This window comes from Drosophila albomicans, chromosome X (assembly GCF_009650485.2).
Source record: "Drosophila albomicans strain 15112-1751.03 chromosome X, ASM965048v2, whole genome shotgun sequence".
In the NCBI taxonomy this organism is placed as follows: Eukaryota; Metazoa; Arthropoda; class Insecta; order Diptera; family Drosophilidae; genus Drosophila; species Drosophila albomicans.
Genome location: NC_047627.2, coordinates 8053632 through 8079685, shown reverse-complemented (window position 1 = coordinate 8079685; position 26054 = coordinate 8053632). Strand labels below are relative to the sequence as shown.

Sequence of the window (26054 nt, the reverse complement as noted above, 5' to 3'; positions counted from 1 at the left end):
TATATATCCTCCAAGATTTACGTATATATACACAATAATCTGTTATCTTACACCCTCGCACTTGTGTCTGTTTATTCAGGCGCTTGTTTGTCCAGTTTTTGCCAGTCAATATTCAAATATGGCCAACACTCCCCTTGGGCTGTCGATTTGTTTGTGTTGCTGTTGCATGGGGCGCTATTAACTAATAACAAGTTGCTGCAAGGATAATAACATGCAATAGATTACAATGATAGCCAACTGCTGACAGTGGGCTCTGCTCATTGTTATGCAATGCCACTCAAGCTTCGTAATTGAAATGCGAGGCACATAGAGTGAAGTTGCCTGCTCAATTTTGATTTGTGCTTGGCATCTTGATCCAGTTTTTTCATCTTCTCCTTTTCGTATACCTTTTTGCAGGCCTCTTCCTCGAGTGTCCGGGCACCACGGCGCTGTCGCTGCGCTCAACACTTGAACGCATCTCGGCTCCGATACACTCGCTGTCCATCTACGATTTCGATAGATCGGTGACCTCGCTCTCGCAGGACGTCATCCAGCCGGGTGTGCATATACGGCATCTGCAGTTCTCCCATTCGCACCTCGAGGCTCTCAAGGAGAGCAGTTTGCGCAATTTGCGCGGCAGCCTCGAGTCGCTCAGCATTGTCAATGGCAAATTAACGCAGGTAAGCAGCTAATAAATCAAATTGCGTATCCGCCACGTTCGACTCGTTGCATTTGTAACATACCAGCAATATATGCGTATGTGTGTGTATGAGTGTGTGTGTGCGGTGGCAAGTGCCACTCAGAGAGATAGCGAGTAAACAGCACTCAGCACTGTCGCTTGAGTGGAGTGAAAAATGAACAAAAATGGGGCAAAGTCAGACACCAAAATAATTGCATGCAAATTTATGGCTCTTCACAACAATTTGCTGCTGCTGCTCGTTGCCGTTGCCATTGCCGTTGCTGCTGCCAGTCACTTGTGCAATATGCTTAGTGTCATGCTGCTGGCAGCAACACTCACCCACTCAAAGACGCTCCGGAAATGCGGTCGTAACCTAACTAACGGTGTAACAATCATTTGTGACCCCAGCTCGCGTTGCATCACGCAAACAAAAAAAAAAAGACAGCTGCACAAATTACTTTGAATACATTACGAGCAGGTAAAAGTAAAACTTGCCTGCCACAAATGTTGGTACAGAAGAATTACTTTTTTTTTAGATTTAAAGATTAATTAAGTAATTAATCCAGTACAACAAAAACATAGTACCATAACAATTAATTATAGGCAACTTATGCGGGCCGAACCTTAAGTTAATATCATGAAGAGTAATAGATTTGAATTCAAGCATCTTACAAATTTCAAGCTCATATCATGAGGACCAAAATAAATGTATTCAATTATTTTACAGATTATGCCTAGAAGTATGCAATGATATTTGACATGTTTTCAGCGTTTGCTGTGTGTAAAGCTAAAAGTACATTGCATACTTTAAAATCTCAACCTAAGAGAAGAAAACGTGACCTTACTGTCAACAGCATTATAAGCACGGTTGCCACTTTTGGTACAAATGTACCAAAACTGGTACATTTTTTATGCGTTGCAACGCATACGTTGGTACATTGGATCACTTTTTTTCATTTTGGTACATTTCTAGTATTTAAATTGTTCATAAAATTTTATGTTCACACATATTATTTTAACTAATGGCTCTGTTCCACCAGTTAGAAATTGAACCACGACTACCACTGGAAAATATCGCATACAGTCGATTTGCGATGTATCGTGTCAATTGAGAAAATATGTACTATATGTATGCGCCAATGTAAGGTCCATCACTTTGTAAACAGTTATATATGTATTTGTGAATCACAATTTGTGATATACAAAAAATATTTCGTCAAAAATGATTGGTACATATTTGCTAAAATTGGTACATTTTTTCCAAATTTTGGTACAAAAAATGTTTTTGGAATGGCAACCGTGATTATAAGCCTGCTAACAAGTTGGGAATAGAACCAAAAACATGCAGTTGTTTTCAAAATTCGAGTATGCAAATTAATTGAATGATAAACTAGATATTTTTTTTAAAGCGTAAATGTAATTGTAAAATGCAATTCATATTCTACTGTATGAAGTAATATGTAAATGTATACTTTCTTTGAATATTTTTTGACAAGTTTGTTCAAAGAATTTGTATTTGTATTTGTATTTCTATTTGTATTTGTATTTTTTTGGTTCACCAGTAGACACAAAAACAACTATGACACAACGATTGCAAAGCTCATCGCACTCTTTATTTCTCAGCCCTTTCGTTAAACACTGCAATTTGCTGGAGTTTGAATATTGAAACTTCAATCTCTCACCTTTAGTAATACTTTGAATCCGGTAATAGCTGTCATATAATATTAAAACCTTAGAACAATATAAAAAATATTTAATTAGACATTCGTGGTGCTACTAATTTGCTGCTAATATTTTTACAAAAAGTTGTTCATTTATAAAATTCTCTACTTCATATTGAACAATAGCATCTATGAAGCTGCATTCTTTCAATCGTAAATTTAACTTTTAGCAACATTTGTGGACTCTTCAATATTATCCAAAGCTTAGGTGAATGCTATGGGAAATAACAAGAAGAGGTGTGGAGGAGCGGTGTCGATGGCGGTGGCGATGGCGGTGGTGCAGCCAGAGCTAATTAGCAGCACCAACATACGGCGCCAATAATGTTCAACAAAGTTGGGCAACCGAAAAAATGCAAATGGCTTTCTAAGCCATTAAATTTGGAAAACAGCCGCCACAGCAGCAGCAGCAGTAGCATCAGCAGTGGCAGCAACGATGGCAACAAACAGTGGCAGCAGAGGCAACAAAGCAAGCACCAACAAGCGGTGCTTCGGCAGCCATAAAAAGTAATTTGCCGCCGCGAAATAACAAACGAGCCAAAGCCAAAAACAATTGCGTTCAATAAAATAATTTTTGCCGAGCAGCGGCGGCGATGGCGACGGCGACGAGCTGAAATCCAGCCAGGCGGAAACATGTGTTAAAGGCGCTGCTGCGCCTGCCACGCCTCCTTCACAACCCAGAGCCTCCACCACAGAGTCGCAGGAGCAACAACTGGAGCAGAAGCAGACAGAATTGGAGCAGACAGAGCTGCAATTAAAGTGTGTAAATATTGCCGACCGACGAAAGCTTGCCAAAAAAAAAAAAGAAACGCAGAAAATATACTGAATATTGTGTTGAATTTTCAGTTTATTATGAAAATTGATTTACGCAAAGCATATGCGAAATGCAATCTAAGGATCTACGATAATCTGTTACATTTTCAGTTTATTATGAAAATTGATTTATGCCAAAAAAAAAAAAAACACAATGGGAAAAAGCAGTCTAAAAATCTAGGATCTGACTGTAGTTGTGCGATTATCCTTCGGCGGCTCTGAAGTCGTCGGCCGCTGAGTCGTCGTCGTCGTTGTTGTTGTTGTGGATGTTGTAGAGGTTGTAGAAGTTGTGGTGGACTCCGTTGTTGTTGCTGGCGTCACCACAATTTGGGGCAAGGCACGACAGGCATGCGGTTTGTCGCCCAGCTGCATACGATCACAACGACGTTTATCCGTCTGTTCCCAGTCTGCAGAAAAGCAAACATTACTTAGTGAAAGTTCATTCACGTTCCCACACTTGCACTTACTGTGACGTGGCCGCGAGAAGCAATTGTTGTTCAGCAGCTGACAGCGATTGGCCACCACCTTGCAGACCTGCTGATTGCGCGATCGCACACAGATCTCCGCATCGGCTGAGGTGCGTGGACAGTTGACTGCAGCGCTCGGGCAATCCTCGTAGCACCAATACTCATGTTGAGCTCCAATCTCACGCACACGGCGACAATCCTTGGCGGGCGCATGTCTCCATGTCCTAGAGCCCAACGGCTCGCTACGATTCGCCTCGAGCAGCTCACAGATGTTGGCAAAGCGACGACACATGCCATCCGAGGTGCGGCCACAGACTCGAGGACTCCGTGCCACACACACCGGAGGCAAGCGGCAGATGGGCCAATGCGGTGGCAGAATGGTGATCAATTCCGGTGGTGCTCTCGTGGTCGTCGTGGTGTGCGTTGCGACCACCGTGAAAAGGAGCATCAAGGCGAGCATATTGCCTGCAACAAGAGAGAAGAAAATGCACTTGAGTTGGAGTGTGGAGTGTAGTCAATAAGGAGTCTGCTTCACCTGTTAACGTGGTCAACTGCATGTTGTTCAAACACTTGTTGTTGCCCCCACAACAAGTTGCGTTGGTTTTATAGCTCATCATCCATTAAGCGGTAACAAAAGAGCTGCTTCAGCTGGAAAACAGCAGTTTCAATAGCACTTGCCACATTCTTGCTTGGCACGCGCCACTTTTGTTACGTCTTTTTGATTACGTCAAAACGGGGCATTGACCTTGACTAAATTTCCCCCAAAAAATGAAGCTGCTTAGGCGTCACTTGCATTTTTCGGGAAATTACCAGAGTAATTTCCAGGGCGAAATGAAACAAGATTTAAAGATGACTTCAAATGCATAGTTATTTTCCCATTTAATACACTTCTACCTTAGAAAATCACAATGAGATACTTTCCACTAACTGTAGAAAGAAAAAGTAAAGTTATGAAAGGTTATGACTTTCACACTTATTTAGAAGACTTAGCTTTTAACGAAAGGAATATTCAAATATAAAATACATAAATAAATTGCACTTGCTTGAAAGTTAATTTCATAAATACAGTTAAATTAAATTTTGGAACGTTATGCTATAAAAGAGTATGAATTTAAATTCTAAGATAAACATTTGAGTTTGTAATTTAATGAAAAAAAACGACTTCTAAGCGTAAAAGGCACATATAAATTACAAATTCTTAAAAATAAATTGATTAGAAATGTAAATTTATGAATGCAATATAAATATTTCAATTGTAATTTAAGGAACACTTTGTATGTTAAAAAGAGATCTTTTGCTGTTATGCATAAAACTTATAAAATTCATAATCAAAATTTGGGAAAATATTGATTTAAATACGATAAAAAAAAAAAAAAAAATAGGAGTAATTAACAGAACCGATATTTGTGTTTGAAATACCATAGATCAAATATTAAACACTACAGAAGTTAAGTTAGTTATAAATTCACATTAATTCGTTACAAAAATTATTATAAAGTTGAACAACTAGAAATCTATTTTAAAGTAGAAAGTAGTGCAATAAAGAAATACTACTACTAAATTATATCTTCCCATGAGAATTTTTGGGGGTCATTTGAAGGCAAGATGTTGGAGCAGTTGCAGTGCCCCAAATCCATTAGGAATAATCATGTAAACAACAACAATTGCTCAGTTGCGATGTTTACGAACTAAACTCGAATTCGCACAGAATGAATGAATGAGTAAATACATGAATGCGTCGAATGAATGCGAGCATATTCAATTGTTGACCCATGCAAAACATATGCCACACAAAAACAATGTGGCACCCGTCACTCGTTGCGAGTATAAATACCCAATCGCAATTCTCAGTAATCATCATCAGCAGCAACTGCAAACAGCAACAGCAACAGCTAGAGCAACAGCAACAGCTACAGCTACAGATCCACTCAAGTCAGTCCGAAAAAAGCGAAGAAGCAATCATGTTCAAGCTTACCACTTGTTGTTTACTACTCGTCGCCCTTGTGGCCATCGCCGAGGCGAGCAAGAAGCCAACGACACCACCTTGTGCAGGACGTTGCACTCGCAAGGATTTGGCTGGCCGGGGCACAGTCTGCATACGCAATGCCAGGACTAACATCTGCACCAAGCTGCGTGCCTGCGAGCTGCGCCAACGCAACTGCTCCTTGAGGGATCTCGGCCTGCCCCAGCTGCGCCAGACATCGCTCGCTCGCTGCGGCCGTGTCAAGGGCAACACTGGCAGTGCTCGCTGTGCGGCAATTCGTCGTCGTCGCACCGTTCGCCCCACCAGAGGCTGTGCGATTGCCAACTGCAGACGCCAGAAGCCCAACAGCTGCTGGCGCACAAAGAGTGGTCGCAGCGAGTGGATCAGCGATTGCAGTGCTCGGGAGCGCAACTGCCGCAACAAGAGGCGTCCAGACCTTCAGTTGACACGCACCGCTGACTGGGTGTGCCGTGGCCCCAAGAAGGACAAGGACATCATCGTCATCAACAAGGTTTAAGGGCAGCGACAAATGCGATCAACCGGCAATCTAGACGACCGAATGCAACTTTTAGTATATAAGAATCTTTTTTTTTTCATAGTTTATAATTCTTCAGCAAAATTTTTCTATATTTCGTTTAAAGTCAATAAAAAATACATTTTATAACAAAACTTGCTTGATATATCGACTATCGATAAAAATTACGTGCTTTAAAGGCACATTTTACAACACTAGAATAGTAAAATTGAAAGAGACGTTTAAAAATAATATTCATACGCAGAGAAAATTAAAAATATATTATTTTACATATTTAAACTGCTTAATCAGAGTTGATAAATATATATAATGCTTTTTTGTGGTTAGGCAACTCTGAACACTTATCGATTAAGCGCAGCCAACTTAACTAGTTGTTCGATTGTAGATGATGATTGGTTTTTTCTCAACAATATTTTTTCATTTCATTTAGGCAAAAAGGCATCCACAACTAAAAAAAAACATTCATAGCAAGACCAAGACTTAGTTTTAAAATCTTTGGCTATGCTTATTATGAATGTTGTATATTCTTCTTAGGAGTCACGCTGGCTTCTTATCACATCAATGACAGGTGAATCACCTGATGATGCACTAATGGGCGTGTCATCTAAGGCTGACAACAAATTCCAAATATGCACAAATATTTCATATTGTTTGCCGACAATAAAAATAAATATAATTTTATCGCAGGCGATTTCTCTGTCCGTTGTTGTTGTTCTCGCCCCTCTTCAATCCCATCCGATATTTTCCATTTTGCAGCCTCGCATGACTTGGCCATAAATTTACACCAGGGCGCCAAGTAGAAAGCAGCGGCACTGTCGAGAACCAAAAACGGCGGTGCGACATCGCCAAATGTTCAATAAATTAAAATCGACTGCCATAAATTGCAATGTCAGTACATTAATTAAAAGGCCGTAATTCGCTGGCCCATGTCACACGGCACATCCCCAGACTCTGGACTCCAGGCTCCACGACTTCGGACTCTCACCCTCCACCATTTATAATGTCCAATCATCGTTCCACAGCCACCTGCTGCCTCCTCAGCCTCGCCCAGTTTGCAGCAGTTGTAATGCAATGGGAATTGAAAAGCCAAAACTCATTCATGCAATGGCAATTTCGTGTTCTGATATTACAGATAGTAATTTTGCAAACCTTGTCATCAATTTTAAGCTAAATACACTATAATTATTATTAATGTAAATTTAATCGTTGCGTACGCTAATATCGTCAATATTCAAAGCTTGGAATCTACCGTTAGTAATGATGATTTTTCAACTCTCTCTACTCCTTTCATATGTATATTGAACAAGAGCCGAATTCCCTATCTCAAAATGTATTATTTGTATAAATGATTAAAGTGTTTTTGATCTGCGCATAATATTTATAAATAGATAAATTTGATTAAATATATAATTGTAAACAAAAATTCAAAACTAACTTTTTTTAACGCGATTAATTGACTCCATTTTCATCACGTCTAGTGATCGATAGCAAACACGGTTTTTTTATATACATACCAACATATATATAAATAATATGAATTTAATTTTATAATATAAATGGAAATCTAGATTTTTTTAACGCGATAAATTGATTCTAGTCTTATTACGACTATCGATATCCAACACTGATTCTTATCGATTTCTGCATTTACCGTCTCTAACATACACATGGTTGCATCTTAAAACGAAAGGGTCAGTATAGCATGTGATTTAAGGATGACATTTATTAGAAGTTTTGGCGATTGCTTCCAACTGTCAACAAATGTTGAAAAAAGCAGTAGGCATTGCGTTTTACTCATCAAAGCTCGCAGTCTATTCAGTTGGCATTTAACGTCTCACAGTTGCTCGTCAGTCACCAAAGCATTTGATTTTCGTAAAATTAAAAAACCAAAATAATTTTCGTGAAAATGCCGCGAACTGTGTTGAATAAAGAAGACAAGGTCAAGCCGGAAAAGAAAGACAAGGGCGAGCATCTCTCCGCCAAGTCGAGTGCTTCAAGGGCGCCCAAGAGGAAGAAGTCGAAACGCTACTTTTCATCCAGCTCTGGCGACAGCGAAAGCGATTCCAGCAGCAGCGATTCATCGAGCCGATCCTCTGGTTCCTCCGCCAGCAGCTCATCATTCTCGTCAAGTGATGTCGAGCGCAAGAAGAAGAAGAAGCGCCAACGTCAAAAGTCGAAAATCAAGTCGAAATCTTTGGCGAAGCAGAGTCGCAAAGCGTCCGCCTCGCGAACTCCAGCGTTGTCAATGCCGTTGCCAGTGCCAGCTCCATCAGCGGAATTGGCAGCATCGCCAAAGCAGCCAACATTTGAGATTTGGTCGCCAGTTGACGGCGAAAAGCAGCAGAAGCAGAGGAAGTCGAGCAGTCATCGTCACCATGGACACAAGTCGAGTAGTCACTCATCGCAGGATAACAAGCATCGTAGCATTTCGCCAGTTGACGGCGAAAAGCAGCAGCAGCAGAGGAAGTCGAGCAGTCACCGTCACCATGAAAACAAGTCGAGTCGTCGCTCATCGCAGGAGAACAAGCATCGCATCATTTCCCATGCGGTCTCCAGTTGCAAGTCGCTAACTGACGCAGATGGCAGCGATCAGCCAGCCAAGGAGCAGGAGGACTCCAATGCAAAGGATCAAGAGCAGGCAGTGAAAGTAGTGAAGTTAGATGAGGTTAAGTTAAAGTCCGAGGTCTTCAAGGAGCGAGCTATGAACATGATGGAACGCAGTTCAGCAGCACAGGGCACTGAGAAACCGAGAGACAAAGACCGCAAAGGAGATCGTTATCGAGACCGTGATCGTGATCGTGAGCGAGAGAGAAGCTCGACATCGAGCCGTTCGATGTCACAACGTTCGCATCGTGGCAGATCTCGCTATAGACGCTCGCCCTTTTCGAATAATGGCAGGAATAATTATCACCCCAATGAGCAGCAATTGCGCAAGGTGCGTCTGTACATCAAGGGACTGAGTCCGCAGGTGACCAAGGCACATATCGTGGAAATCTTCGGCAGCTTTGGCCCGCTGACCAATGTCGATTTTCCCATCGAGAATTACGGACAAGGCTTCAATAGGAAGACCGGACGTGGCTATGCATTTTGCGAGTTCCAAAATCCTAGGGATTGTGCGCGTGCTCGCCGCCACATGAACGGCGGCAAGATCGATGGCAAGCAAATTCTTGTCGTCCCATTTCAAGCCCGAAAGTTGAATTTGTCGTTGCGCCGACGTAGGCCCTCGCCGTACACAAATTATCGCTATTAAACAGAAACAAAATGCGACTATGAACCAAATAACCAAATGCTAAAGACTGAAATTTCTACAAAATAAAACCTAAGCAGGAACATAATGTCTTCAAATGAAACTAAGCTAATTTCATTTCAAGTTTTAGAGTTACAATTAAGCAATTGTTGCCAGGTCGCACCCACATTAATTATTGCGATGTGTTTTCAATAAGTTCTCAAAAATCTTTGGCAAGTTGTCATCCCTTTCTGTTTTGTTTTTTGTTGAGAGTTGTCAAAAAGGGCAACAACTGAATGACAGCATTATTATACCCGCTACCCATAGGGTAGAAGGGTATTATAACTTTGTGCCGGCAGGAAATGTATGTAACAGGTAGAAGGAGGCATCTCCGACCCTATAAAGTATATATATTCTTGATCAGCGTCAACAGCCGAGACGATATAGCCATGTCCGTCTGTCCGTCTGTCCGTCTGTGTGTCTGTGTGTCTGTCCGTCCGTCCGTATGAACACCTAGATCTCAGAGACTATAAGAGATAGAGCTATAATTTTTTTTCGACAGCATTTGTTATGTTTGCACGCAGATCAAGTTTGTTTCAAATTTTTGCCACGCCCACTTCCGCCCTCGCAAATCAAAAAAATCGAATAACAAGCGTAATTTTAAAGCTAGAGTTGCGAATTTTGGTATATATAATAACTACTATAGTAGTTATGATTCCTGAAAATTTGGTTGCGATCAGATAAAAATTGTGGAAGTTATTAAAAAAATACTTTTGTATGAGCAAAAACGCCTACTTACTAGGGGTCTTAGTTGCTTTGGCGGACAATCTGGTATATTATGCCGTCTATGGTATATTTTGAATGTGGTACTATATCGATATAACAAAAATACCATTTGGTATATTTTTAGTATTTTTGCATTTTCGGTATATTTTGAAAAAAATACCGCAATATTTTGCTTTTATTCAAAATGGGTAGCGGGTATCTCACAGTCGAGCACACTCAACTGTAACTTTCTTACTTGTTTTTTATTGTAGCGTTCCGCTTTTATCCCATTTTATTGAATTTTTGTGTGAATTCAGTTTATGAACTGCATGTGAAATATATGAAAAAATATGTAAACAACTGCAAATTCACGAAGCGAGTTGTGTTGCATTGCTGCTTTCATTTGACAGTGTTCTATTGTTCCTAGAGAAAGCAAGAGAGAGAGAGTAGGGAAAGGGTCTGAAGCTTTCGTCACAATTTATTGTTCTGCAATTTGGTTGTCGCTGTAGTTGTAATTGTTGTGCTTGAACCATTTTAGTAGAATGCATGAAAAATGTACGAACTTTTCAATTAATTGCTATCAAAAAGAATTTAAATATTTTATGGCCAGGCAGCAGGTAATGCAGACCGAAACAGGTGTACAAATAAAGCAATAAATGCAGAACAACGAAAAATGATTAGCTAAGAGATTCCCTGTATTCTGCCTGTACAGAATGTTTAAATAGATTATTTAAATATTTCTTGTTATTACATTTATTTATAATATTCTTAGCTCGGAATTAAATTTCCTTATTTTTAGACACTTAATTTTTTTTTAGCTATTTCAACGCGTTTTTTGTGTTGTTTATTTTAACTTTTGTGAGCAATTGGCTAGGGGTAGGTATCTCAGGGAACTCCGAAATATTTTGTTTAATCTGGTCATTCAACAATAACAATTGTGTTTTATGTGTGGGAAGAGCAGAAAGAATGCAAGAGCTTTGATAGACAATGTATAGCTGGTTCAAGTGCTGTTGCTCTGCCCCCCAAAACAAAGTCAACAACTTGGCAAAAGAATGAAAAATTTGTTTGTGTGCTTGAAGAGGACAACATACATATATATATACATTTATGTATGTATTTTAGGCAATATGCACATACATACAACTTAACTACTAATTGTTAGTAACAGGGTGTAGGTGCGGAAGAAGTGCTCTGTTTAAATGCAATATTGCATAATGATGCAACCGCAGAGTGATGCGTATATTTATTTTTTCGAGCACACAATTACACAATTGTTGACGCTGGCATTAATTACAATCAACGAGCAAATAAAGTAAAAAACTGATGTTTTAAGGCAATTCCTCTCCGAGGAAGTGTCATAGTAGTCAGCAATTGTCACATACTAATACGTGTACTCCCACTTTCTTGCAGCTGCCGTCACGTGCCCTGAGCTCCTTGCAAAAGCTGACTGCTCTGGACTTTGACTACAACGAGATCGTGCGCATCGACGACTACAGTTTCTATGGCCTGCGCGTGTCCAAGCTGAACATCAAAGGCAATCGTCTGCAGAGCATACCAGAGAATGGTTTCACCGGCCTCGAGGACTGCATGCAAGAGATCGATGTCTCCGAGAACGGACTGCGCACCTTTCCCATGCTCGCATTGCGCAAACTCGGACATTTGCGTATACTCCGATTGTCGAACAACAAGATCTCCACCTTCTATGGCGACATACAGCTGGCCACGAACAATGCTTCGGCTGCGGTGGCCACAGCAGCGGCATTGCAGTTGCCTTCCCTCATTTTACTCGACTTGAGTTCGAATCAATTCAGCGAGATTGTGCACGATTGCTTTCGCGCCTTTCCCCAACTGCAAACGCTCTCATTCTATGCGAATCAAATTGAACTGGTGCAGCCGGAGGCATTCAAGAGTCTCAAAGAGCTGATGTCATTGGATATGTCACACAATCGCATCATTGCACTCGATCCCAAGGTCTTCGATAAGAACAAGCGACTGCAGACGGTGGACTTGAGTCACAATCACATTCACGCCATCAGCGGCGTTTTCTCCAATTTGCCGCAGTTGCGTGAGGTGTTTCTCTCCGAGAACAATATACTCGAGTTGCCGGCGGATGCGTTCACCAACTCGACGCTGGTCGATGTCATCTATTTGGAGTCGAATGGCATTGCACACATCGATCCGAATGTGTTTAGCACGTTGGCTAATCTGGATCATTTGTATTTGCGCTCGAATTTCATTCCCTTGGTGCCCGTCACGCTGTTCGACAAGTGCATCAAGCTCTCGTCGCTGTCGCTGGACAACAATGAGATACAGGATCTGGAGATTGGCATGTTTCGCAAGCTGGAGCAGTTGCGTGAGGTGCGATTGCACAACAATCGCATACGCCGGGTGCGTAAAGGCGTCTTTGAGCCGTTGCCTTCGCTGCAGGAGCTGCACATCCAGAAGAACAACATCGAGGACATTGAACCAGGAGCATTTCACACGTTGCGCAACATGCAGCACATTAATCTGCAAGACAATCAATTGACCGTGCTGGAGGACATCTTCCCGGAGCAGAACTCTTCCCTTCTATCGATTCAATTGGAGTCGAACTATCTGAACAAGATACATCAGCGCACGTTTCGACAGCAGCAACGCATACAAATCATGTGGCTGCGCGACAATAAGCTGCTGAAGATCGATCGATCGCTGTTCGTGGACACCCCACAGCTGGGCAGGCTGTACCTGAGCAACAATCTCATTCGTGAGATTGAGAAGGACACGTTTGCCAGTCTGGGGGCTTTGAAGTTTCTCGACCTGAGCGGAAATCAATTGCGACAATTGCGTCGCGATTACTTTGCGGCCCTGCAGAACCTTGAGGAGCTGAGTCTGGCACACAATCACATCGAGGCCATTGAGGGTTATGCGTTCAGTCGCCTAAAGCAACTTAAATCACTGGACTTGTCCCACAATCCGCTTGTGCAATTAACGCGTGACATCTTTCTGGAGGAACTCCCGTTGATCACGCTCAATTTGCGCAATACTTCGCTGCGTAAACTCGAACTACACACGTTTAAATCGCTGCAGAACCTGAACGAATTGAATCTAGAGCGCAATCAACTGAATCCGGCGGACATACAGAAACTGGATGTACAGAGTTTGCGGCGTTTGCATTTATCGCACAACAACTTCAGTCATGTGGGCATGGGCGGCACCATGGGTGGCATCATGTCGGGCATGTTCGACAAGCTGCGCTCGCTGCAACAGTTGTCTATGGCCAACTGCAGTCTGACGAGCATTCCGGACCAACTCTTTGCCAAGAATACAAACCTCGTGCGCATCGATTTGTGTGACAATCAATTGACCGAAATGAATCGCAACATTTTCAGCGGCTTAAATGTGTTCAAGGAATTGCGTTTGTGCCGCAATAATCTCGTCGAATTCCCGCACATTGCTCTGTACAATTTGAGTACATTGGAGACCTTGGATTTGGCGCGCAATCAACTGATCTCTATTGACTTCTTCAAGCTAAGTGGCACACTCAATTTGCGTCAGCTCATTTTGCGTGACAACAAGATCAACTCGTTAAGTGGCTTCAATGCGGTGAACCTCACGCAACTCGATAATGTGGATCTCAGTGGGAATCTGTTGTTGTCGCTGCCCGCCAACTTTTTGCGGCATTCGATCAATTTGCAACGCGTTGACTTGTCCAGTAATCGCTTTCTGCAAATTCCCAGCTCGGCTTTGTCCGATGTCTCCATACCGCGTTTGTCGTGGCTCAACTTGACAGGGAATCCCATCAACAAGATCTATACGGTTAAGGAGGAGCGTTATCTGTATCTGAAGGAGTTGTACATCTGCCAGACGAATCTCTCCATTCTCACCTCGAAGGATTTCGAGGCATTCCAGGCGCTGCAACATCTGCACTTGATCAACAATCGCATCACACGCATTTCGCCCGGTGCCTTCAAGTCGTTGACCAATCTGCTGACTCTGGACATAAGTGTTAACGAGCTGGAGATGCTGCCCAAAGAGCGTTTGCAGGGATTGCGTTTGCTGCGATTACTTAATATCTCACACAATACACTCAAGGATCTCGATGAGTTTAGCGGCGATTTGGCGCAGTTACAAACGCTTGACTTGAGCTTCAATCAGCTGGATCGCGTCTCCAAGAAATCGTTCCGCAATCTTCATGGCTTGGTGGAGCTGCTGCTAATGGGCAATCGGATGACGGCGTTGTCCCACGATGGTTTCCGCTATCTGCGCAAATTGCATCTGCTGGATCTGCGCAAGAATTACTTCGAGCTGGTGCCGTTGGATCCGCTGAAGCCGTTGGAAACCAATTTACGTACGCTCAAGCTAGAAGGTGAGTTGTCATAGTATCATATTATTTATTTACTAATTTTACTCTATTGTATTTATTTAGTTTAATTCGAGAAACTACTTTTAATTAATATGAATTATACATTTTCCTGGGCAATTTTTAAGAATTCATATATTTTATTTGCGTTCGATTTATTTTATTTTGTTATACCCGCTACCCATAGGGTAGAAGGGTATTATAACTTTGTGCCGGCAGGAAATGTATGTAACAGGTAGAACGAGGCATCTCCGACCCTATAAACTATATATATTCTTGATCAGCGTCAACAGCCGAGACGATATAGCCATGTCCGTCTGACCGTCTGTGTGTCTGTCCGTCTGTCCGTATGAACACCTAGATCTCAGAGACTATAAGAGATAGAGCTATAATTTTTTTTCGACAGCATTTGTTATGTTTGCACGCATATCAAGTTTGTTTCAAATTTTTACCACGCCCACTCCCGCCCCCGCAAATCAAAAAAATCGAATAACAAGCGTAAATTTAAAGCTATAATTACAATAGTAGTTATGATTCCTGAAAATTTGGTTGAGATCAGATACAAATTGTCGAAGTTATTAAAGAAATACTTTTGTATGGGCAAAAACGCCTTACTGGGGGCCTTAGTTGCTTTGGTTGACAATCTGGTATATTGTGCCGTCTATGGTATATTTTGAATGGTGTGCTATATCGATATACCAAACATACTATTTGGTATATTTTTAGTATTTTTAGTATTTTCGGTATATTTTGAAAATAATACCGCAATATTTTGCCCTTATTAAAAATGGGTAGCGGGTATCTCACAGTCGAGCACACTTGACTGTAACTTTCTTACTTGTTTTTTTTTTCTAATTGTTATATTAATTCAATTATTTTTCTTTGTATTTAATTTGTATAACATATATTTGCATTTATTTATTTCAGCATTTTTATAAATTCTATTTTATTTTAGTTAATTTTAGTTTAATATTTTTATTTATTTTATTAGTAATTTGTATCCATATAAATCTATTTGGCAATAATTCTATATTTTCTTGAACATACATATGTTTATTATTTATTATTTTGTTTGTTTTTATTGAATTTTTTGTCATTTTTTTTCTGTTCGGCTACTTGATGAATTTGATGACATTTTGTCATTTCATGTGAATGGTATTTTATTTATTTAATTATTTTTCTGCGTTGCAGAGAATCCACTGCATTGCAGCTGCGATGCGCAAAAGCTGTGGGAATGGCTGCGGGATCATCGCAAATGGTCGCTATCGCCAACGGGCGGCGATAACATTAATTATCTGAGGTGCGAACACCCAACGGAGCTGCGTGGCAAGGTGTTTGGCCGCATGGAGCCGCAGCAATTTTGCGATGCCCCATTAATACCCAAAATGGCCATACAGGACATTCAGCCCTATTCGGTGGTCGTCTCCTGGCAGAGTCGCGAACATTTGGGTCTCACTGGATTCGAAATTGTTTACCATGCCACCGGCGATGGACTCGGCTCTGGGCCAACCGAGCGCGACCAGGCCAAAGGTCATCATCATGATATTCATCGCGATTGGGAACGCGACCAGGATGTCGATAGAGACTATGAGCGACTGCATCAGAGCAGCGAGCGGGACAGGGAGCGAGGAGAACGCGAACGTCTGGCCCAATTTGCTGCCACGGATGAGGTGAGTTTCAGCCCCGCCCAAATTTGAAAGTAATTTGATGGTAAATACTCCAATGCCGAGTCTCAGTCGCAGTCGCAGTAGCAAGTTGCCTGTCGTGTTGGGGCCGTAATTTTCCTTTAATAAACGCTTAATCAACGCTTAGGGGGAAGGAAAGGAAAAGAGAAGAGGGAGGCGAAGGGGAAGGGAAGGTTCATTCGTTCGATCGGCGATAAACTGGCGCAACTTTGTGCATACAAAATTTAATTTAAGCTTCACGTTGCCCCGGGTTCTCATTGACTAGAAGATGCCAGGCACAGTGGGCAAAGTTGCCGTTTAAAAGGGCAATAAACTCGATGAAGTATTCAATTACAACTACAATTTTCTGTTAGCATTTACAAATAAGCAAACATAAATAAAACATTTTTTTTTTAAATATTAACAACTTATTTAAAAATGTACAAGTTTGCTTCCTTTTGAAGTGAAAGTCTTTTTGATATGCTATCAATGTTGATAATTAACAGCATTTATGTCTTTAACTACTGGCGTCAATGACAAGTTAACAGCAGACTCAATAAGTCAGCTTTAGTTAGACTTTAGCCATTGTGCTGTCCAGTTAGTGAAAAGGACGCAAGGCCGCAGGCCACGCAAGAGACAGTTTTAATAAAACGACACGAAGATGATGATGATGATGATGATGATGACGGTGACGGTGATGGGGAACGTGGAAATTGGGGATTGAGGTTTATGAATTGGGTATAAGGTTGTCCGTTGCCCGTTGAGGTAGCCTGACGTGAACGTTGAGCGAGGGCTAGAGCTAGAGCGAGAGAAGCGAAAAACGACAATAACAATCTTGCACAACTTGGTTAATTTATTCCACAGATACACGGCAAGCGTCTAAACGGCACGGCCAGCTCCACAAAGCTAACGAAATTGAGCCCGAACACGCGCTATCACATCTGCGTCATCGGCACCGGTAATTGGCTCTCCGAGCCTTTGGCCAATGCGCTGCAAAGGTTGCACTACAACGACTCAAGGGACGACTTGGTGCTGTCTGGTTCAGTCTCAGCTTCAGCTTCAAGCTCCAATGATGTCTCATTGGCAGCTGCCTCACAACCGCTGCCGGAAGCCTACTCACCGTATCTCCATCTTAACGAAGCGGACAACGAACAGCAGCATCTACAGCAACATCAGCTGCAACAGCAACAGCAGCAAGCACTCATCGAGAACAGCATTGTGACGGACAATGTGCTGCACGAGGTGCTCAAAAATTCACATTTCTCAGCCTGCACCGATGTGCAGACACTCGACTCGACGCCCAGTTTGATTACGGATGAGAACGGACTGTCGAGCAATGGATTCATACACTCAATATTGACACGTCGCTTGGGTCTGATTGTTGGCTGCTGTTTGGGCATCATTGTCTTCATTGTGATGATCTCGGTGCTCAGCTACGTGAAGCTGAAGAAGCAGCGCATCGAGAACGCCAAGCGGCAGGCTGCAATGCCGCCCGAATACATTTCCTATCGTCACTTCAGCATACCCAACGAGGAGCTCACACGCACCGCAGCGAACGTTGGCAATGCGGCAGCAGCAGCCGCTGCTGCGGCACAAGCAGCTCAGGCTGCTGCAGCAGCCGCAGCAGCATCTTCAGCGGCAGCTGCAACATCAACAACAGCGGCTACAACCATGTCGAGTGTGCCGAGTGGCATCAGCGGGCACATCAGCGGGACCAGCTTGAGCACCGGCACCACAACAACCACAGCGGCCACAACACCCATTGGCGGAGTGCCGCTGCCGATGGTGAAGAGCGGCAGTCGCAGTCCCATTGCGGGCATTGCGGGATTGGTTGTTGCCGACAACATTGTTGCCGATGGAGCGGGCAATGTTGTTGCCGTTTCCACAGCATCGCCGGCCAACAGTAGCAATGGTGGACATGCTCACAGTCACACACACACACACAATCACAGTCACACACACGCACACAATCACAATCACAATCATCATAGCCACAATCATCAGCAGGCAGCGGCGGCGGCTGCAGCGGCACATCGACAGCAGAACAACAACGGCGGTGTTGTCGGCGGTTATATGGCAGCTGGCGTTGTGCTCAATACGAATCACTTGAGTGTCTGTTAGTAGTCTCTCACTCGTATTCAAAAAGTTATTCAATTTATTCGATTGCTTTAAAATCAAATGAAATATGAGAATGCGTTTATCATACACAGTCGTAACGTGTTTGACCTCCCTCCCTCCCTTCACCCACACAAACAAAAAAAAAAGAAAAACGTGTCCAAAAAACTGATCTGTAAACTCTCGTACATATATTTCATCTTTCAAATGGCATTCAATTCATTCATTTAGCATAACTTTTTCAATCAGAGAGAGATAGAGAAAATGCAAAAGCATTTTTATGTTTTCCAATGTGGCCCAAAAATGCATTTAATTTATGAGTAAAAATCCCAACTAACAAACCAAAAACTAAAAGCACAAAAAAAAAAAAGGAAAAACATAAACTAGGTTAGTGATAATCATCATGTTGCGTTCAACGTTCGTTTAGTTATGAAACAATTTAAAAACCGAAAAACCTTTTTTTTTTTATTCAATGTAAATAAAAGTTGAATCGAATTGAAAACTCAGCGCGACAAAACAAACAAAACCAAAAAGAGAGAAGAGAAGAAGAAATCGACAAATGAATTAATAAATATAAATCCGTTTTTAGATTAATGATAAATAACTTACATTAATAAATACATACATATATGGAAAATACACAATATAAATACCGATTACTATGCGAAATGTCGGATATGACAGATAAATCAAACCAGTTGCCAGTTATTACAGCTAAATTTGAATATGTAGGATATTAAAACACACACATGGACACACACTAACACATATGACATATAAACACACACTTGTAATCAAAGTAATGACTTTTTTTTTGCCACAAAAACAAAATGAGATACTATACTTAGTGTTAATCGAAATTTTTTTTCTAGAAGTGAAGCGCGGTAAGTGAAAATACTAAGTAAATAGCAAAGATGCAAAGAAGAAGAAGAGTAAACAAATAAAAATAGTAGCATAAAAGATTGAAAGAGAAACATATTAACTAACTAATTAACAAATAATAATAATAATAATACATACAATTAAATTAAATTAAATTAAATTAATTAAGCGTGCAACATGCAGTAAATGTTAGCAAAACTCAAAGAGTTTCATTTGTAAAATGCATAATGTTTTTTTTTTTTGTCTTCGTAGTTAACTTTAATCTTGACTCGTTTCATTTGGGTTTTATAAATAAATACTGATTATTAAATACATAATTTCTAGCTTTAGTCACAAAGAATTAGCTATAAAAAAGAGAGAAATAAATACAACTACAATTGAACGGCATCTTATCGAAATAAGAAATAAACATATTTACTTATATATATGGCAAATAAAGAAACAAAAAGGAAAATAATAAAATGTCATGTAGTTCGAGAATGAGTATAACAATTACTTTATAGTCAGCTGGGAATGCGATAACTAAGTGAAACGAGCTGCTAACGTACTATACACAACATACAAACAGTCAAAACCAATTTAAGGCACACTGCAACAATTTACATAATGACAAAATCAACAACAACAACAACAACATGCAAAAAGCAAAAAACAAAACAAATGCAAATATTGCTCAAGAATTTTGTTAGAAAACTACTCGTAAGCAAAAAAGGAGCAAGAGAGAGAAACAAACAACAAATCAAATCATAAGAAATGTTGCTGCCCCCAAAAAATGTTATGCATACACTCAACTTCCTCCACTTCCACTTCCAGTTCCATTTCCGCTTTCCCCACTCGAATATAGACCGAGTTGTGTTTCTTTTATTTATTCACACAGCTTGGACATTTGTTTAAATCAAATCAAACAAAAAGCGATAACAATTCAGTAAACTAAAATTCTTCGGCATACCGAATCTGCAATTCCCTTGCAGACGATGTGCGAATCTATTGTATAAATGCAAATGAAACATTTTTTTGTTTGTCTGTAGCTAGTGCAAATATTATTTCAAGTAGAACAAATTTTGATATACACTAATAGAACTATGAATATTCTTTAAAATATGTATATTAGCTTAGCATACATCTGAAATTTATTTTAATAATTATAATATCGTCTGCAGGGGCATCAATAATAAATTGATCAAGCAAAGGCACAACTACCATATATATAGACACAACAAGTTAAAAAATAATAATTGCGATGAAGGGGCAAACGTTTCAACATAGAGAAATACACTAACAAAACACACAAATGGAAAGAGCAAACCAAAAAACGAAAAAGAAAAAAATAATAGCTGCACATGTTGCAGATGCAAATGCAAATCAAAATCAAAAATCGAACTTAAAATACAAAAAGCAAATAAACAGAGCATTAATTATTTTGCCAAAGCAAAAAAAAAAAAAAGGAAAAAAACAACCAAAAATGAAATAATAAATATAAGAAGAATATGCCGAATTAAGAAAGCTTTCAATGCTCTAGACAGTGGCTATTGTGGAAGGACTCTGTCTCCCCCTTCTGCTAAACTAGTTTTAGTCTCAAGGCAAATGCAAAATATTTAAGAAGCAGCGAGAGCGAAGAAAATAAACACACTTAAACAAATACAATAAAAGGAAAATTATTACTAATAAATATTGTATGGAAAGCAAACAAAAACTAAATATAAATAAATGACAAACTACAAAAATAAATGTTGTTTCATTTCGACTTTAACTGATCGATGATCTGCAGTTGGCTATACGAGTAAGAATTTTTTTGTTGGGGACAAACTGAGTATTTTCCTTAGCTGTGTTATTTTAAATTGTATCTTTTTATTTAGAAAATTTTAATTAAATGGAAATTTCCGCTGTCTTGAGCACGTATTCTCATCAACGGCATTAAATGCAATGCGGAATTTTAATTAGGCTTGCAAATACACACACACACACGCACCCATACCCACACGAACACCCACACTTCACGTACTTCACACACGCAGCCAGCGACCACGGGGAAAGTTGTGGCAAGTACACATACTACACACTCGCATTAAGAGCGTGCCACATAACATGGATACACTCGCACACACCTGAAACAAGGGGACGCCGCCACGTGATGCGACCTAGCGCGACGTGTTTGTGTAATGCCTTGTCAGTGTATATGTGTGTGTATGTGCAACAGGATTTGCAGTACAATTGCAATCGAGTCGAGCACATCAACATACCATATATGGCGACTTCAGCACACATACACAACTCTGTAGTCTGCGCGAGGAAATATAACAGTATAATCTGGAATAAAGCTTGCAGCCGAAAGCTCCATTAATCAAATAGAGCTTCCATCTTAAATGTATTTCTTCAGCAAATAACTTTTCAGAAGAAATATAACAGTATAATCTGGAATAAAGCTTGCAGCCAAAAGCTCCATTAATCAAATAGAGCTTCCATCTTAAATGTATTTCTTCAGCAAATAACTTTTCAAAAGAAATATAACAGTATAATCTGGAATAAAGCTTGCAGCCGAAAGCTCCATTAATCAAATAGAGCTTCCATCTTAAATGTATTGCTTCAGCAAATAACTTTTCAGAAGAAATATAACAGTATAATCTGCAATAAAGCTTGCAGCCGAAAGCTCCATTAATCAAATAGAGCTTTCATCTTTAATGTATTGCTTCAGCATTTAGCTTTTCAGAATACGTATCTTGTAAGTACATTATTAACTCATTAATGAACTTGATGCTTAGATAGCACAGCTTAAAGGTTACTTATTGGTACATGAATGCCTTAATCTATTGACATTTTGGCTTTTTAGTATTTCTTTTTAGTCTTTTTATTTAAACTTAACTTTTAAAAGTATTAACATACAAACATATTACTGAAAGCTTTAATAAATATATTTCATAATTTCACTATACATAGAGCTTACTTGTTAAAGTAGTTACATTTAAAACTATATACATATATGTAAGCACATTAGTAACTTAAAGCTTTAATCTATCAGCTTTGAGTTCATTATTATTAATTGTGTTTTCCTTTTAAATAGTACTTAACTTTTAATAATGTAATCTTACAAGCACACAATTAAGTGAGAGCTTTAAGCAATGAACTTAATGATCAAACTGTTGGGTCTTTAACATACTTTTAGAATTATTTAAAAACTATAGAACTATAGAAACTATAGAAATGGAAGCATATTGGTAACTTAATGTTTTAATCGATCGACTTTATGCTGAGTAACTTAACTTAACTTTTAAGAGTATAGAAGCATATTGTCAACTGTAAGCGTTAACCAATTATCTTTACGTTTGAAAAGAGCTTTAAGCATTTATTCGAAGATTCTAAATTCAAAAATACAAGCTTTCACACACATGGGTTAATTAAAGCTTTAATCTATTAACTTTATGTTTAGTATTTACATATTTTACATTCATTTTGTTACTTTTAATTATTATTTTAAGTATATTTAACTTGCTAGCACATTCTTAGCTTAAATCTAATATATATTATATTTACATTTAATGTTTAAGTTATCAATAACTTGCTTAGTGAAAATCAGCTGAAATTAAATATAAATCAAATTTGTTCTTTGTTTCCCAAACACATTTTTGTTGTATATATTTTCATCTAAACATCTTTTAAGGCAGATTGTTGTTTTTGAAAGAGCGGTAGGCATTTTGTGCGTCGCTTCCAATTCAAATTGGCTAGTAAACTGAGATGCTTTCACAAGTATGTTTGCAGTTAGCACAAGGTGAAGCAGCAGGAACTGAAGGAGTTGCAACTTAAGCTGAAGCTGATGCTGATGCTGATGCTGAGTGCATGCAGATGCCGTCTACTGCACATGCATTACTTGCAACAATAAGTAGGTAACTAAATAAGTTACTTAATTAAAACAAACTTTAATTGGCAAAATTTTCTCGTGTCGCAAGCAAGAGACAGAGAGAGAAAGAGAAAAAGGAGACTTCGCTCTCATTCTTGGAGCTTGGGTCTACTAATGTCTGCATTTCGTGTATCTTATATGTTATAGTACTATGTGTGTGTGTGTGTGTGTATGTTTTGTCGAGAAAAAGATACACGACAATATTGACGGCCCAATGAATTGCCGCTCCACTTAGCTACTAAAACAGTTTGCCGGTTTCTAGCGCAAATTGCAACAGCAACAACAACAGCAACTAAAACAGCTATAGCAATTGCTGCAGCAAGTGGCAACGACCACAAGTCAAGTCATGTCAGAGTCACAATCATCATCATCATCGTCGTCGTCATTATCGTCCTCGTCATCGTCATCGTTGTCATTGTCGTCATCTTGGCACGTCAATGGTTTGCCTTTCCTTCGCCTGTGTCGCTGTGGCTGCGACTTAATTGCATGGCAAGGACAAGGACATGAATGCACTTCTACCAGCAGCCACCTGCTACACAGACTGTCGTCTTTGTTCTACTTTTTTTTCTCTATCGTTCTTGCAACAATGTAGTCCAAATTGAAAGCCATTACATGACTGCTTGGCTCTCTTGATGGTATATTTTATGATTTCCACGTGAAGACACTGCACAATTAGAAATCGCCGAAAATCTTTGGGCAATTAAGCAAAACTTGTTTTGCGGCCAACGAGAGCTGACTGTGGACTGTGTGTAAACCAGCCATGAATCAATGTCACTGCAAACTAAAACTTAAGTTCCAAGTATCGAGAGTATCGCAACGAGAGAACGCAAACCAAATGACAAAAAAAAACAAACGAAAACGTGTGCTAGTGGAAAAATTGTAACATATTTTTCACACCGAGCACCGCAAAACTATTGAAAACTATTGAAAATTACTATAAACAGCTACTACGGCGAGCGTATGTTATGGAGTCGACAACGACAACGACAACGACAATAACAATATAGAGAGAGAGAAGATACTGCCATGAAACTGACCGCCACCACCCATTCGATTTATGGCCGTCGATTTGTGTGTCGACAAAACAACCAAAGCAAACACACACACACACACACATCGAAATAAAGAAAAAGCAAAGGCGAAAAAAAAGAATGGCAGGCAAACAAACAAACTGACCGAAAAGTTTTCCCATTAAATCAATGAAGCGTACAAAATATTCGCGCCAAACGACAGCATTAAGTCAGCAGCATAGTATATATAGTTGTATAGTAACTATATACATATATAAAATACATATGTTTGTGTGGAACTGTATCTATAAGTCATGGTGAACTGTGTTACTGTTGCACGCCTGATCCGAAAGTAGTCAAAACTTTTGATTTGCTGTGTGTTTGGGTCAGTTTTTCCTTTTAGGTACAGGTGCATTCATAAAATATCGCATAATGATGGATACTATATATAAAAACGAAATAAGCAAAATGAATAAAGTGAATTCTGTGCGGTTGCGTTCAAAGACACAATCTTTATTCACATGGCTGCACAGACATTCATCCGATTTACCTGACAAATGCTGCATTGAGAGGAGGAAACTGTTGCCAACTGCAAGTAAAATGCATAGATGCGTTTCTTTTTTTTTTTTTTTTGCTTCGTTCGGATGTCAGCTTTAAATACTTATAATAATGCATATAAATGTAAGCTGCACATTGAAATAGCAGCTCTTACGACTTACATGTTTTAAATTCAATACTAATCTTAATTCAAATTAATCTTAATATAATTACTTTTGAATTATTCAACAATTTTATCATTTTGGGTAACTCAATATTTTATACCTACATAGATGAGATAGAAGAATCCCTAGTGAAATTCATGTCCGATGTAATTCCGTCAGACCATTAAAGGACTTTGCTGCTGTCAGCAGTTTAGACAATCTTTCTGAACTCTGATACCCTTGCCAGCTTGAATTGGCATCTTCACAAAAGGAATTTATATGAGTTTAATGATAATCAAAAATGATTATTCTATTCTTGTACCTTCCTATAAACGTAATTTTTATTTTGAATTACATTGATTAGTTAGTTTATTAAATGTATTCAAAAATAATGTAAGTATGTAGTGCAAATCTTTACAGATAATGCAATATAGGTGTCTCGATTTAATTTGCTCAACTGCTGCAAAATGAAATAAGCACAAACATGTGTTAGTAGGTCGACTTAAGCTCAAGAGACGAAGTACTTGAAAGTTGAGCACATTCGCTTCTCAAATTTGCACTTGTTATGTGTGTGTTGACAGCTCGATTTTTTCTAGTTTTGCCATGTTTTTTACCAACACTAGCAAAAACATAAAATAAAAAAGAGATGAAATGCACCAAAAGTTGCGGAAAACATTTGGAACAAAAAAGTGAACAAAAAGCCAATTGAAAGTTGCAACGGTAAGGGATGGCCCAAAGAGGAACAATGGCTATGACAGGGGGAAGAGAGCGAGAGAGAGTTGTCAGCAAGGGAGACATACCATATATATATATATGATATATATATAAGAGAAGGGAAAGCGCTGTGTACAAAGATAGACAGGAGGGACGACGACTGACAGCGGCGACACGAGGACAATGAATGGTCATATGACAAAACATACGTTTCGTGTAAAAATTTTTGTCATAAATTTCGTTTGGAGGCTTTGGGCAATTTTTTATATAATTTTTCATATTTTACTGGATTTTTTTTCTCTATTTTCATAATTTTTTTTTTGTGTTACGGTTGTGTTCGTGTGTGTATTTGCACTTGTTGTTGGCCACTTTGTGTCGCATTCGCCCGCTGTTGAAAGTGTTGTTGAAAATGGGAATTATTAATTGAAATTCGCATAAACTAATTGCGCAATTTACTCAAGTCCGGCAAATATTGCAAAATTAAATTTTCATATTTAACAATGCAGAGAAGAATGCATCAAAATTTGAAGACAAGAGAGCAACAAAATTTCACATTAAATAAAGGCTGAAT

The 26054-nt window shown here is 39.5% G+C and overlaps 4 protein-coding genes across 5 annotated transcripts in view; 3 read left to right on the top strand and 1 right to left on the bottom strand.

Annotated features, from left to right (window-relative positions):
* LOC117571166 (protein artichoke) overlaps window positions 1-20880 on the top strand; it is a 57257-nt gene extending 36377 nt beyond the window's left edge. Inside the window, exons 3-6 of one of the 2 annotated variants that reach the window (XM_034253197.2) lie at window positions 397-659; window positions 11577-14511; window positions 15697-16175; window positions 17034-20880. In XM_034253197.2, coding sequence (XP_034109088.1) covers window positions 397-659; window positions 11577-14511; window positions 15697-16175; window positions 17034-18290 — 4934 coding nt within the window. In that variant the 3' untranslated portion in view covers window positions 18291-20880. Of the gene's footprint in view, window positions 1-396; window positions 660-11576; window positions 14512-15696; window positions 16176-16241; window positions 16437-17033 lie in introns of those variants that run through there. The other variant, XM_052003031.1, reaches the window with a different exon arrangement.
* LOC117564856 (uncharacterized) lies at window positions 3277-4299 on the bottom strand. The gene is made up of 3 exons (XM_034243798.2): window positions 4192-4299; window positions 3657-4121; window positions 3277-3596 (listed from the first exon to the last, which is right to left on the bottom strand). The coding sequence occupies exons 1-3, from the start codon at window positions 4271-4273 to the stop codon at window positions 3367-3369; spliced, it is 777 nt and encodes a 258-aa protein (XP_034099689.2). The 5' UTR covers window positions 4274-4299; the 3' UTR covers window positions 3277-3366.
* LOC117571194 (uncharacterized) lies at window positions 5502-6309 on the top strand. The gene has a single exon (XM_034253239.2). The coding sequence runs from the start codon at window positions 5618-5620 to the stop codon at window positions 6155-6157; it is 540 nt and encodes a 179-aa protein (XP_034109130.2). The 5' UTR covers window positions 5502-5617; the 3' UTR covers window positions 6158-6309.
* LOC117571186 (RNA-binding protein with serine-rich domain 1) lies at window positions 7954-9527 on the top strand. Its single transcript, XM_034253227.2, has one exon. It carries the CDS (start codon window positions 8082-8084, stop codon window positions 9423-9425), a length of 1344 nt encoding a protein of 447 aa, XP_034109118.1. The 5' UTR covers window positions 7954-8081; the 3' UTR covers window positions 9426-9527.
* Window positions 20881-26054: the final 5174 nt, after the last annotated feature.